The sequence below is a fragment of the Photinus pyralis genome, unplaced genomic scaffold (assembly GCF_008802855.1).
Source record: "Photinus pyralis isolate 1611_PpyrPB1 unplaced genomic scaffold, Ppyr1.3 Ppyr1.4_LG5, whole genome shotgun sequence".
NCBI lineage: Eukaryota > Metazoa > Arthropoda > Insecta > Coleoptera > Lampyridae > Photinus > Photinus pyralis.
The window spans coordinates 22801781-22816677 of record NW_022170596.1 but is presented as its reverse complement, the minus strand read 5'-3'; the positions used below and the strand labels follow the sequence as shown (position 1 = coordinate 22816677).

The following is a 14897-nucleotide window of genomic DNA, read 5'->3' as shown; positions in this document are numbered from 1 at the left end:
CTGATGGCAGATGAACACATTCGCAAGCTTTGTGACGATATCCCCAAAAATAGAATGCTGTAGATTAAAAGTATGGTTTCCAAATGCGCCCTGAATTGCAAAAAAATCCCCTCCTGAAAATCGTATACGATTCTTCGTATCTTGTTATGATTGTTTGCTGATACTGCGTTAAAAATGAGAAATTGAAAATCTTTTTCCTACAAAGGTCACAAAATCTGTCAAATTTGGTTATTACGTGAAATATCATTTTGCTTTACAAATTTGTTCAGCAAATGTAATATGTGTCAAACCAAACATCATACTAGGTCAAACTTTACAATTTCTGTAGGTTATCGCTTTGTGTGTTGTCTACCGTTGGGGGCGTAATAAACGCAAGCTAGCAAAATAAAATTATATAGTATAGAATTAATACTTTTAAATGTCTTCTTAAAATTAAGTTAAAAACGTCGTTGGAAAATTTTTATTTCAATTTTAAAACTCTTTTTATGTGTAAATTAAAAACCCCAAGGAAAATTCTCTCCCTTAGTATAGAGACATTAAATTAATTTTAAACTAATTAAACATCGGCGGCTAAAATTAATTAATACGAATAAGAAGAGATGACAGACGCTGTACTTTTTCAGCTGTTACATTGTAGCAAATTCAATTTTGAAAGTAAAGAAATTTAAACATCCCAAAATATTTTAAATAAGGAATAATTGTCGTTTAGGAGTTTCACCTTCCGTTGTATGCGGTGCAGTGGCGCAACATAATTTAAAGATCCTCTGTACTCGTCTAATGTTTTTTTTCTTGCCCTAGGAAATGAATGCTCATGGACCTTTAACGAGCAACAATAGCGACGCGGATGTCGGCGAAGTGAGCTTAGCCGATATGAACCCCGAAGACATTCGTGCGGAACTGAAGAGACTGTACGTCCAATTAGAAATTTTTAAGAATAAAACAATTAGACTGGATAATCCTCATATATCAAAAAGGAGAGGGGGACGAAAGGCACCACATCGGAGATTTAGTTTACAGGTAATTTTGTTTGCCAAGTTTCTCGTGCATCGGGGATAAACTTGTTCCCTCTCTTGAATGCCTTGCAAATCGAATTATGAGGGCTGTGATGGCTTCCACATAAACTTCATAATAGTTTCGATATTGCGGGACGTAACTCAATTCCATGTTAAGTGATGCAAGTGGAACTACCAAACTAACTTTTTGCCACTTTTTTGGCTGTGCGAAATACTCATTTCGTTTATTCATTGAAAATTTCAAAAGGTTTACGTGCGGCATTTACAAAGTGCTCTGTAACAGAAGCGATGACATAGAATACTACAATTTTAAAGCTAGTTTACCCAACAGCTTTAATTACAAGTAATTAATGCAAGTTATGCTCATGAATCTGAATACAAATGCAAAGTAACTGCATTAAAGGCTATTTCCATAAAATTACCTACATTTTTGTAACATTTACTTACATACGTAACATAATTTCGTACTTATCCTAGCAATTGCATAATCCTGCAGAATTATGTAACTGATGGTAAAGCACACGCAATTTATGTCATTAAAGCATAACAAATGGCTACCGAAGCCAGAATTGTTGCCCTAATTTATTTAAATATAAGCAGAAGGTTTCATTTTTATAGAAATGCAAAAGTAATTCTGATGGGTTCGATTATTTGCATTCAGATGTAATTGAAATGAACTGCCGAGTACCTAGTTGTGGGCACGAAGGAAAGGAGATGGAATCAACTATACAACCAGAAGAATGCCATGGGTAATGCCTGCTTTGTGGAGTGGAACACCAATGCAAATTTGGAGAAAGTGATGCAAGTTGCCTCCCCCCTCCCCTTGCACCAGATTTTAACGGTAGGGGTGTGAAAGGTCTCCCAATTTCCATATAATAAGAAAATACCATGTGTCAAATCAGCTCTTGACAGATATCAACCTTAGATTCAAAAATGAGAGTTGGCATTTCATCCAGAACAATGGTACTTTTTTAATAATGCTCGTTTCGTACACAAAAAGATACATCCAAAAAACTAACCAGATTAAAATCAAATAATTGAAACTTATGTATAACGTAATAAATGGGTTTCGGATTACGATATAGGTAAAGGAAAGAGGTAATTAAATTAAAACAGATAGCATAACTTAAAAAGAAACGTGGATGGCCAAATGAGGAATCCGATGAAAGTAACTTTACCTCGGAAAGATATCAACAAAGATCCATTTACGTAAATACGTTTCGATAAATAATTTAGACAATTTTAACTTGTTGACTTTGGAGTTTTCACTTCAGATTTCCACATCTTTCACAAAGTAGGTACCTTTCATTTCAACGACAAAAGCAAAAATGATCTTCCACCATTCCCATTTGTGCCAACTTACACTCCTAACACAGTAAAAGCGCATTCAGGAACTAACTCAAACCTACATTCAACATTTAACGTTACAATATAAAGCAAATCTTGACCTTAATTTAGTAGATTGTAGACGGAACGACTTTCCTGTTTTATCTTGGTGCGTAGCTGGAATACTGAACCTTCCTCTAAATTTAAATGCTTTGTATTGAACGGAGTAGGTATTGCGGTACTTTAGCGTGGACAAATATTTCGGCAGTTGGCTCGGGAGTAATTTTGGCAATTGCCCCAGAATGCAAGGTCAAATTTTGGTGATTGGTCCGGGGTGTCCGGGCATATTTCGGAATCGAGCAGTCACCGAATTGACTGAGACCTCTAACTATAAAATTGTTAAAGCCTCCGTAGCTCAAATGACTACGCGTTAGCCTTCTATTTCAGGTAGCGTGGGTTCGAATCCAAACACCAATAAAAAAATAGAACACGTGACACAACACAATGACGTCAAAGTCTCGACTCCAGCATCCAAGAAGGTGGGCCCAGCATTCGAGATTAATCCAGCATCCAAGATGGGGAAATATGGCACCGGGACCAACTGCCGAAATATTATCGAGCATCCCGGGTCACTACCAAAATGCCCGGTTAGGGCACCCTGGACCCATTTCCAAAATTTAGCCTTGCACCCGGGGCCAATTGCCAAAACTACCGCAGAGCCAATTGCCAAAATTTGACCTGGGCCAACTGCCGAAATGTTTCCCCACGGTTACCAGACTTTTCCCACGCTCAAGTACCGTAATACCTTCTAAACAGCTTGATTGCTTGGAAATATAGTCTCGTGATAGGGTGGTTGATCTTTGATTGAATGTATATATTCTCCAAATAAGTGAACAAACGTACTGTGCTTTCTATACGAATAGAGAAGACGCATGTAACGTAAGAAACGTTCGTGCTCGAAACGACGCAGCCAGCATTTCACACGCGAAATCTCTTATAGATCGTTCTCCGCGAATTTGATTTGTTCACCTACTCAAAATATACGCACGCAGATTATTAACTAAATAATGTTCTAGCTCTTGAAGTCACATCACTCTGCTTGCCACGCGACGTCATCAAAAATTGTATTTTGAACCACGCAGTTGATGCCCTCGGGGCCCACAAACGAATCCGCTCTTTTAGAAACTTGGAGTGAGCTCTACGCTAGCTCAAAGTGCATTAATTAATTTTCTCTCTCTGAACTCAGTCCTTTGGAAATGACAATAAAATTTAGAATAACAAATTTTGGAATACCAACTCGGAACTAGAATCGCCCTTTCCTAACACTAAGGGACTCCAACGAAAATTCGAATCTAACCTTCCAAAAATTAAAAAAAATCAACCTCCATTGAGGGATCCCGTTACAAATGGAACACATCCACAAATTCAGATTATTAGTTCTTCATAGATATAAAGCCTTTAATTTGACGTAGATCATGCATAAGCTATGGCACCTCAAACAGACGATCCTCGTAGCTAATGCTGATGTTACAATAATAAGGGCGATACACTCTCCTTACATCGATAATGGTATCGAAGTATTAAACAATGCAAATGTAGTCTGGAATCCTTCCGTCGGATAGTTTTTCTTCCATTAAACGGCCAAGATGAAATTTTTCCCAAACAGTTATCTTCGCTATTTATGTCGCAAGTAAAATGAGACGTGGTGTTATTTGAAAACTTATTGTCTTTACAGAAATAGGAGAAGGTTGTTTGCTAAACGACACCATATTTCCGTCTAACCTATTTTTCTAATTGAGGGCAATGTGATATCACTCTAGGCTTACGTATTTCAAACATGGAGTTCAAATACCCTTATTTCACTCACGGTGCAGTTACATAATACGAAAGTTTTTTATACATTCATTCGCGATAACGGAAAGAACCTCTCGGCGCTTCTAACCAACACATGGGCCAAAAAGTACAGGGAACAAAATCACATTTGGATGAGAATCATGGATTTTTTCACCCACATTCCAGAGGAGGTAGATTGAAGGAAAGATTTAAAGTGATATGAAATATCTACCTCTAGAAAAGACGAGTAGGTCTGTAATAGAAAATGTTTTTAAAATAGATATGCAGAATGCAATTCGCGTATGACAAATGCAAGAATTTCAGAATTACCATAAGGAGCGTACCGCAATATGTCTTCAAAGTCGGTTTAATCAAAAGCAGTTGGAGATATCATCCACTTTATTATTCAGAATAATACCAATTTATTATTCAATGATAATACCAAACACGCACGTTATCGAATCCTTGAATGAAAAACGGCACTTCTGACCTCTCCGTTTTAACAAACAACTATAAAAATCCCAAAGTGGTCGTCGATATCTTTTATCTTGCTCCGAATGAACGCAATAAAGTGGCAAAAAGCTAGGAATGCGAGGGTATCTTTTTTTGCGTCCTTTTGTTATTACGAAAGCTCGAACGGATAATTTCTCATAATTACGAAGTGCGGACGTAAATTTAATCGTCAAAATAAATACGAGTAATGAAATGGTATCTTGTAACTTCACTTTCTAGAGCCTTTCATGTATTTCTTAATTCGTCAGGATGAGTTAATTAATTTATATATGTAAGTGGAGCGTCAAAATTAACACAATATCTTCAAACTCAATTAAGAAATTCAGGCAGGCGAGGGTGATGAGAGAATTTATATAATAAATTCGAGTGGGTGCTTGGGTAACCTTGGAGATTCAAGAATTTTAATTGAACTGTTTGCTTTTTCTTTCAGAAAAAAGGAAGTAGAGAAAGGGTAAGTGTGTGTTGTGCTGCTTGACCTGCATGCCGTTTGCTACCTTATGTTGTTTTTGTAGAGTTGCTTTCGGAAGTAAATGTCCACCTTAGCTTTTAATTTAGATGAAAAGGAAAAGATTGTGACCATCCTTATCAACTGTAGTGTTTAAAAGCTGCCTGCTAGTAATTTCCTTCCCTTTTGTTACATCCTAGTTCCTAGGCTTCCAGGTACATTTTAAGAGTAGCATCGATTATTTTCTAAGCCCGGGAAAGTTTTGTAACTATCTACGTTATTGATTAATACACCAATAGAATGTAGCGCGAGAATTCCTTTTATGTTAGTTCTAGAATTATCATACTTCTGTAAAATGGCGTTTCGTAATACGGATAATATTACGTATGTGTGCCCCTTTAGTACCAACTGCGTTGTTGGGAATATACAAGCACGTTGTCTCCTGACTGTCGCCAGCTCAGGAAAAAGTGGAAACGTCTATGGGAATTTACCCTTGGACTAAGACAATCCAAGAAACTGATGAGTTTCCAGGAGACTAAAACCAGATCGTTCCTAGCACTCATCAGAAGTGAAGTACGGTCATAATGGTCACTGGACAAGTGGACACTTCCCCCTGAGCTATCATCTTAACAAAATCGGATAACTGACATTAACACATGTCGCCTCTGCTTCTAGGAGGAAGAGACAGCGGAACGCTTCTTCTCTAGCGTGAGGCTGTCTCCGGATAGAGATCACAAGACGTGGGCGAGGCTGAAATGGCACCTCAGCAGGTCAGGGAGTTGCAGCCGGAAAGGATTCTTAGATTGTTTAACAAACTGCCTTCCTCGAAGTAAGACACTGAGACACGCACAATAGATCCGAGAGTCAAAGTGCGTAGGCGTGAAATAGCCCAACTCAAGGAAGGAAAAAATAGTACATTGGGGTTCCTCAAGTAATTCACATTTTCCAGACCTTTAGGAGCTGGTGAACTTTCAGAGTCAAACCTATCATATCGTCTAAAACCTTCAGATTCATCCAGCTCTATAGATAATCCTTCTGATCTATTAGATGCTTTAATTTGCAGATTATTTGAATCACCAAGATCGTTCAGGTGATTCAGATCGCTTATATCGTTCAGAGTGCTCAGCTCATTAACATCATCCTGATCAATCAGCTCCTTCAATGATAGGAAATACTCCTTAAAGATGAAAAGAACGTCACTCAACATTTGGTTCAACAACACCTGTCTGAAAGAGAATCTAATCCCGAATTATATCCAACTTAAAACTAAGAGTCGGTCTACCAGCGCTCTCAAAGCTGTCTATAACGGACAACGTACTTGGCTTAAATCTGAATTACTACACTGGTACCAACGGAGGAATGAAATCAACCTGGATTTATACGGTATACATCTTGCCTTACATAAAATTCTTCACAACTTGGAATTGGATATGTTAATTTCGAAGGTTAAGGACGAAGTGGAGTCCTTCGGGATTACTATTTTCGACAAACTCAATAATAAATTATACAGGCTTCGTTCTTCTAAGCTTTCGAATGTCGGAGAGATCCCGAAGGGAACCATCCCTTTCTTATTTCATGATAGAGTTTTAAACTTATCGAATGTACAATTTAAAAGAGATGAAGAACTCATTCTGAATAAAGGTCTCAAATTTAACCCCGGTCATTGGGATAAGAATACTTTAGACAACTTCAAAACAGATTTAGAATGTGTGATTCATAAACTAGATAATAAGGTTGATCAACACCATTTCCGAGCTTTATGTCATAACAAGTTGAAGCTAGCCACACAACCTAAGGGTATTTTTCATCAAAAAGTGATCAATTCTTTAAAGAAAAAATTTAAAATCAATAATTTAATTGCAACAAAAGCTGACAAAGGTAATGCGGTAGTCATTATGAACAAAGTTGATTACATCCTTGGTGTTGAGAATTTCCTTTCTACTGATGATTTTACTAAATCCAAAGTTAACAACGAGGTGTTCCAGAAAAAAGTTCGTAAATTTCTCTTTGACAACAAATCCCTCCTTTATGAATATTTCCAGATTCCTTATCTTCGTCTTACACACATGAACCCTTCCTTTCCCAGATTATATGCCCTTCCCAAAATCCATAAACCAGGTTACCCTATAAGACCAATTGTTTCCTTCACCAACACCCCAGTTTCCAAGATCACTAGTTGGCTTAACTCTGCTCTTAGAAATTCTCTTGCACTCCAATTTCCCCACTCAATCAAAAATTCCATTACCCTAGTGGAGGATATTAAAAATTTCCGGATTACTGATTCGGATATCCTTGTTTCCTTTGATATCGTCAACTTGTTCCCGAGTATTCCCTTTATAGAATGTCTGAATATAATTGACGACCTCCTTATCCATTCCCCGCTTCCTGACCAAGTTTGTTCTTTCATTTCCAGATCCCTCCAATTGTGTTCTCAACAGAATTATTTCTCTTTCAATAATAACTACTATATCCAAACTTCAGGTCTACCGATGGGTAGTAATTTATCCCCTTTGCTCGCTGAAATATTTCTGAACCATTTGGAATCCTTACTTTTCCAGTCCGAGGTCATTAAAACTCATTTTTTGTTTTACAAGAGATATGTCGATGATATATTGGTTATCTTTAGAGGTAATAGGTCCGAGTTACATGAGTGTTTCCAAATTTTGAATTCCCTTCATCAGAATATCAAATTCACGCTTGAAATCGAATCTAATAAGTCCCTCAATTTCTTAGACCTGTCACTCACTAGAGGAATTGCTAATGTTGAAATCGGCATCTACAGAAAAACCACCACTACGGACCATGTTATCCCTTATCATTCGTGTCACCCTTTATCACACAAACTTACTTCCTTCCGTTATTTTTTCCATAGACTCCTTTCCCTTGACCTTCCCGAACCCCACCACTCGAGAGAACTTAACATCATTTATCATATCGCTTTAGCGAACAATTACCCGTTACAGATGATTAATAAGTTATACCGTAGAATGCTGTGTAAAGACAACCTCTCGAGGTGCACTTCCCTTTCTCAGGTCCCTGATTCCCCTTCCATTTATTATTCCTTACCTTACATAGGCCCGATTTCTGATATCATTGCTCGTCTTTTCCGTCCCCTCAACATCTCCATATCCTTCTCAGTCAAGAGTAATCTCAAGTCTAATTTGGTGAAAACTAAAGATCCTATACCTCCCTTATCTAAATCAGGGGTTTATAAATTGGTTTGTCGAGATTGCCCAGCTGGTTATATTGGTCAAACTGGTCGCTCATTCAAAACCCGGTTTTCCGAACACGTTTCCGCTATCAAAAACAATAACCTCAAATTCGATCACCCTAACCAAGGTTCTTCCTTTGCCCACCACATCCTGAGTTCTGGTCATTCGTTTTCGAAGGAGGATTTTGAAATTCTTCATGTTTGTAATAAAAGCCTCAAACTAGACTTACTAGAAATGAAAGAAATTTACCATCACTACAGAGAGAATCCTCAACACTCCTTGAACGAAATTTTAAATCTAAACAAGCATTTGTTATTCTTGACTAATTAACCCCTACCCCTTTACGCTTGTCAACGTGGTGTTTCTCCCCCCCCCCCTTTTTTCCCCTTTTTCTGCCTTCAGCAGATTGGGGGGTTTTCAACTTGAGGGCACATTAATCTTTCCGCGAGTCCCGACATCTGCCATCAGCAGGCACAGGGTAGTTTGGCCCATAAATTTTAGTACAATTAAATAACAATAGCCTAATGCAAGCTATGTTGCATTCTTTCACCTTTCTTCTCACTTCGTCCCGTTACCTAATCCGGCCCTGTTTAACCTTGTTGTTTTTAAATTTCCCGCTTTTTATTTCCTTCTTTAACCTTTCCCTTTTCGTTACCTTTCGAGTTAAGTCGTTGACTATATTTGTACAAGATGGCTGCGTCCATTTTCTAATGGCATGAATTAATTAATTAATCGTCGTTGTATCATGACTATGTTAATTTTGTTCCACTTTTCTATGTCCTAACACCAACTGTTTTATATTTGATAAAAAATTTTTTCCTGTAAGTATTAATTATGTTCAACTAGTGGTTAACACATGTTCTTTCCAGCATACTGATAAAAAATGTAACTTCTGTACTTTCAATTTCCTATTTTCTGTTGTTGATGTTTTAAATTTTAAGGTATGTATATTTCAAGATTGTTACTCGTTATTAGTTACAATTTTCCTACAGCTTGAAAATGACTTAGGTCGAAACTATAGTCGCTATGTGATTTTATTCACAATTTTTTAATAAAGAAGTATGGGGAAGGTTTAGTGTGTTAAATTCCTATTCAACTGCAGCTCCTTCAAATTCTTCAAACCCTTTAAGTACAGGTTGATGGGGGTATCTTCAAATGTCCCAAATCCTTCAGATCGTTAAGATCTCATCAATCACATTATATCGTCCATAAGGTTCACATTCTGCAGATCCGGCAGGTCGATCAGATAGTTCAGATCGTTAAGGTCTTGGTCAAATCGGCCAGATCTTTCAGAGCCTCTAGATCATTTAGATTGTTTATTTCATGCTTCAGAATTTTTGAACCCGTTCCAAGCCTTCAAACAATTTCGATCTCTCACCTTCTAAAGATCGTGCTTGTGATTTATCCGATTTTTTAATGATTTTGTATACTTTTCCAGATCCTCTGGATTCTTGACATCCCTCAGATTTTATAGATCATTCAGGTCACCCAGACGCCTCGGGATCACTCAGATCGTTGAGATTATTTAGAACATCAAGATCAATCTATTCAGGACCATGTCATGATTAAAATCCTACACAGTACACAATCCTTCCCATACTCCATATCCTTCATAGTCTTCAAAATCAACAAAATTCAACAGAAATGTACAGTGAAAGGAATAGGAAGAATAGTAAGCTTATTCAGAGAGGGAGGGAGAAGATAACATTTTATTTAACCAATCACTACTAAAGGACAGAAACATGCAGGAAAGGAAGGCTCAATGTTCATTATCCATATCACAAATACTTGAGACAAACGCCGTGAAGGTATTCCATACCACTCAGGTCTCCTGGTGCTACGGCCTGCCTCAAAAGGTTCAACTCCTTTCTAAGAACGACGGTGTGTAAGCGGTAAAAGCAGTACAGAAGAATGTAGAACCGGAGGGTGTTGGCGAATGTACCATCCCCCCGGAAAAAAAGAAAGATTCAGTGTTTATTTACTTACACAAGTCATAAAATCTTGAGGCTCTCATACCCCCAAGATTCCTGGGTGCTATGGTCTCCCTAAAAACGTTCACCCCCAAAGGAATCACATTCGATGGTCGCGAAGGAAATCGCGGAAGACATTGGAAAATGGGCCTATGCACGGTAGTAGCTATTTGTTGTCTTGCGGGTGGTTTTAGAACGGAGTTAGTAAATGTCGGTAACAAGTTGGGAGGAGATTTATTGGCTCTGGCAATTCAGCAGAATACAGTGATACTTAAATATTATGAGGAAAGGTTTACGCGTCCGTCTGTGGAAACAGAATCTGAAAGAAACTTGTATGTTAGAAGACGCAAGGAATCGATATCGTCCTTTGGTCCTTACATCCTAAATTAGCCATTCTTTTTTGAGCGATAACTTCGAGATACTTCATTTTTTCAATAATAAACCTCAAATTTTGCTTTTTTGCAGTGATCAATTACCGGATTTTGTTTTTGTAAAGAAAATCGTATGGAAAGTGTTATTTCTCTTCACGATTTTACTATGTGTTTCCATGGCGTTTAGTCCTATATCTCTAAACAATAGCATCAATTTTTGAGTGACAGTAAAACGCGAAAGTCAATGATAATATTCAATTATGGGTTACAAGGGATCACTATGCAACAAATTTCGAATAAAACACGTTTTGAAAGGGTCTCTTATTGACTTATTTTCTTGATTAAACTACATAATTCGGAGTGATAATATTTGTACGTACCTCACACTAATATTTTGCAAATATAAATCCGCTAAGCGTATTCAATGGAGAAGCGACAACACATCAGAAATAGGGAGAAACACTCCAAAGAAATATGATGATATCCTTTTCAGGTTCAGGAAACAAATGGCGAATCAAGCATAATTTGCAGGCTTGTACACAAGACAAAATTAAAGTTATGTGCAAAAAAGTACAGTGACCCTACTACAAACCCTACTACAAACAGTGGCGACAAGCGCCCATCCGCTATTAAGGGGCAAATTTTTTGGCCAGTTTGTGTTGGTAAAGCATGAAATGAATATATTTTGCTTAAAATCCAAATACAAATTCTGACCACGTATGTTTCTAGTAAAGGCACACATTTCGAATATTGTAACCATCAGGTGTGCGCATGTGCATACTACACAATGTTAACTTTCTTATTTAGAGCGACATTTCTTTAAATTGATGGTTCTAATAAAGAGAACCATAGATCACATAGTTATGGCCTTTTGGGACATACTGATCAACGCATGTAAAATGGGCTAAAGTTATTCACTTTAGGGCGAAAACCTTTTTTTTTAATTTTTCAATTCGTTTTAACTACATTTAGCTCCTTCCGGGACCCCTAACTGTTACGTACACTCCCTAATTTTCGTTTTTAGCATACTACATCCTACAAGAACATAATAGTCTAGTCAAGTCAGCCCGGGGTACCCTTGCGTAAATTCCAAAGAAGCTGAAAAATTACTTCCAAAATTTACTCTAAAGTTCTAGTGTACTTGACGTGTTTTTTTTAACGTGGTGTCCCCAGTAGGTCTACTCCACGATCTATTTTTATTCTTAGTAGTCTTCTCATTCAATTTCTTCTTCTCCTTCGTATTCTCTCTCTCCATATTGTTTTTCTTCTTCTTCGTCTTCTTCCTGAGTTAACGTAAATTATTCAAACAGCGATACATCAGCTGTGCCGTCGTCGATGTAAGGATCTTCTTCTGTTGGAGATTCAAAATTTGAGCACGACTGGCCTTGACAACTGGTGCCTGCTGGTGAACAAAACAAACCGACCTTTTTGTAGCTGCACTTCGAATTATATCCCTTTTTGCAGTTGCAAAGAATAGTATTAAGGAGATTCTCTGGTTCAGATGGAAGTAGTGTGTGGATTGGTTCCAGTACCTATATTATCAATTAGCTTCGAACCCCACTCTTCCGGATCCAGTTCCGTACTTGAACCTGATAATATACTCGATAAACATGTTCTTGAGCGGATATAGTTATTTGAACGGAAAAGGACCGTTACAAACTCGTCACACAATCGAAATATTGGGCCGTCGATGTTATGGTAATTTCAGGGCTTATTAAATTTTGCATTTCCTTTCCATTATGCATGACTATAGAGATCCGGTGCGAATTGTCCCATCTATTTAATTGGAAATGTAGGTACATGTATGAGCTTTACTGTTGATTTGATGTATGCACTTTCCTTTGCCAATAACAAGGCGCTGAGCACTTAACTGAAAGTTGTTTCGTTTCGGTTCATAATTTTACTTCCGACACCAACATTCAACTTAAATAGTAATATTATTATGTACCTAATTATTTTCACTCGTGCATTTGTTTCGCAGAACTTATATGGAAATAAGCACCGAATTGCCAAAAAGGAAGAGGAGACGACGGAAGCGGAACCGTCTCGCACACCTGAAGATTCAGTTTGCAGTAATGAAGGTCCTAGTGCTATATACAATGATCTACCTTCAACTTACACAAGCGACAGCAAACCGTGACATCAGTCAAAACGGCACAAAAGCGTACGTAGGACGCAGAGTCAAGGTAACGCGTAAATAAATTCAAAGGCGAGACACACTGACAAAATATGTCGTACGAATATACTTGAATGACACTTAACATCCCAAGGTAGCTGACAAAATGGCATTTGTCCAACGTTGCATATCACCCTCTTAACCAACCTTGATAGAACACCAATAATTACTCCACAATACGAATGTATAATAATAATAGATCCATCCTCTTGATGTAAGAAGTTTTCTGAACGTAATAATCGTAATTATACACATAAGACCAAAAATTCCTTAGTTAACTGTCGATAATGATGATTGTTACGTTCCACAATCCGTTTTAATCGACTAGTCTCCCCGCACAAATAATACGTCCGTAAAGTTGTTAGCCCTTGTTGTATGCGCTACAAGTTAACCTTTGCACCACTGTAAAAAGTACACACCCAAAAAAATGTACCGAACTAAAAGTATGTTCGAAAAAAGAAGTACTGCGCAACCGTTAGCTTGATAGCTTAAGGGACCACTTTCCAGTATATTAGAAAAAATCATAAATCTGGTCCAGTTAATATTTAAACAGTTTTGCTTAACGGAATAGTCGTGTTATATTGTGGCATCATGTATATATGATACGATAAAGAGGCAAATTTTCAAAGATCAATGTTAATAATGATCGTTTGTTTGTTATTTTAATTATTAAGAATACTATACAAATTAATCGGGCAGAAAACTAAATCTTGTAACTTTGTCTTTAATCGTAGATTTGTTAAAGTAATAAAGATTTTAATTGAAAAGTGTTTGTTTTTTTATATTTTGTATTATTTTCAGCAGTTCGGCAAAACACTGTTCGCTCCTTTTGCATATTGATCAACGAGATAACATAAAAGCACTCATTATTGAAGTGGTCATAAAATGCTTCGCATAATAAACGATAACGACTGAAAGGATTCTACATTAAAAGTATGCGACTCACAAAACATCTGTTCAACTAACATTAGGCATCTGATAAAAAGAAAAATCCAAATATTGACCGAAATTACTCAATTTTGGAAACTCAGTGGTCTTAATCGACTTCCGTAAATTCCAAAGGGTTAATTAGAAAAAAATTCATGAAATCTTGGGCACGAATAAGAAAATCTGACGAGTACGCTATCTAGATCGTAAATTTTTGATTAGATTTAACACATCATTAAATAGATGACAATTTCAAAAATGTATTCCAAAACACATGAGAACAATATGACAACTCCCTGAAATAAAGGAAAAGGCAACAATGCTAGTTGTTCTTTTTTACAAAAATACCTCGTACGCAGGCGATCGATAACAAATAAAGAAAATCTGAGAATTATTTACAGTTCGTTTTCTAAATAATCCAAATTATTTGAGTTTATCCGTAAATAAGACACCAGACCCCCTCTAATTAATTGACATTATATAGACCTCTATTATTTATGTACACGTATGGTGATCAATAAAATCAAATTATATTAGTTAGATTTCGGGTTTACGTATTGCCAAACCTAATGCAAATTTTCATATTTTCTGCAGGGAAAAATACCCCTTGTCTTAGGGATATTACGTGCCCCGTATGAGCCGTACGGAATGTCCCTCGTCTGTATCTCATTCTGTGCCTCATTTCCAATATAAGTAAATATGGCAACCCTGCACAGGACAAAACATATTTCTGTCAGAGAGTTTTCGTAAAAGAATTTACAATATGTGCTATGGATGAAAAAGGATCGTATATAAGAAAACAACATGTGCCATCCAAAACAAGTAAAGCCCATATAAGAAGAGGAGCATCTCGAGAAGGTAGGTTTGTACCGTATCTTCGACCAAGATACTAAGAAGGTCAACGCAAAAAATTAAATCGTATTATATATTCACTTTTTGAAAAGGAAACTGAGTAATATACCTGCACATTGTAAAATGATAAATTGTCTCACTTAAAAACCGCCAAACTGTGTAACGGGTATCAGGTCGAACTTAAAATAATAAAATCAAAATTTGAAAATCGCTTAAGATATACAGGGGGAAAATCGAACAATACACAATTCCAGAATGA

At 37.0% G+C, this 14897-nt stretch overlaps 1 protein-coding gene across 1 annotated transcript; it reads left to right on the top strand.

Annotated features, from left to right (window-relative positions):
* Positions 1-798: 798 nt before the first annotated feature.
* Positions 799-13578, top strand: LOC116172677 (probable G-protein coupled receptor 158; the record flags this gene model as incomplete). Its single annotated transcript, XM_031489924.1, is given in 3 exon segments — positions 799-1017; positions 5116-5136; positions 12665-13578. Coding segments are annotated over 3 exon segments (399 nt in total), but the record flags the coding sequence as incomplete, so codon positions are not given.
* Positions 13579-14897: the final 1319 nt, after the last annotated feature.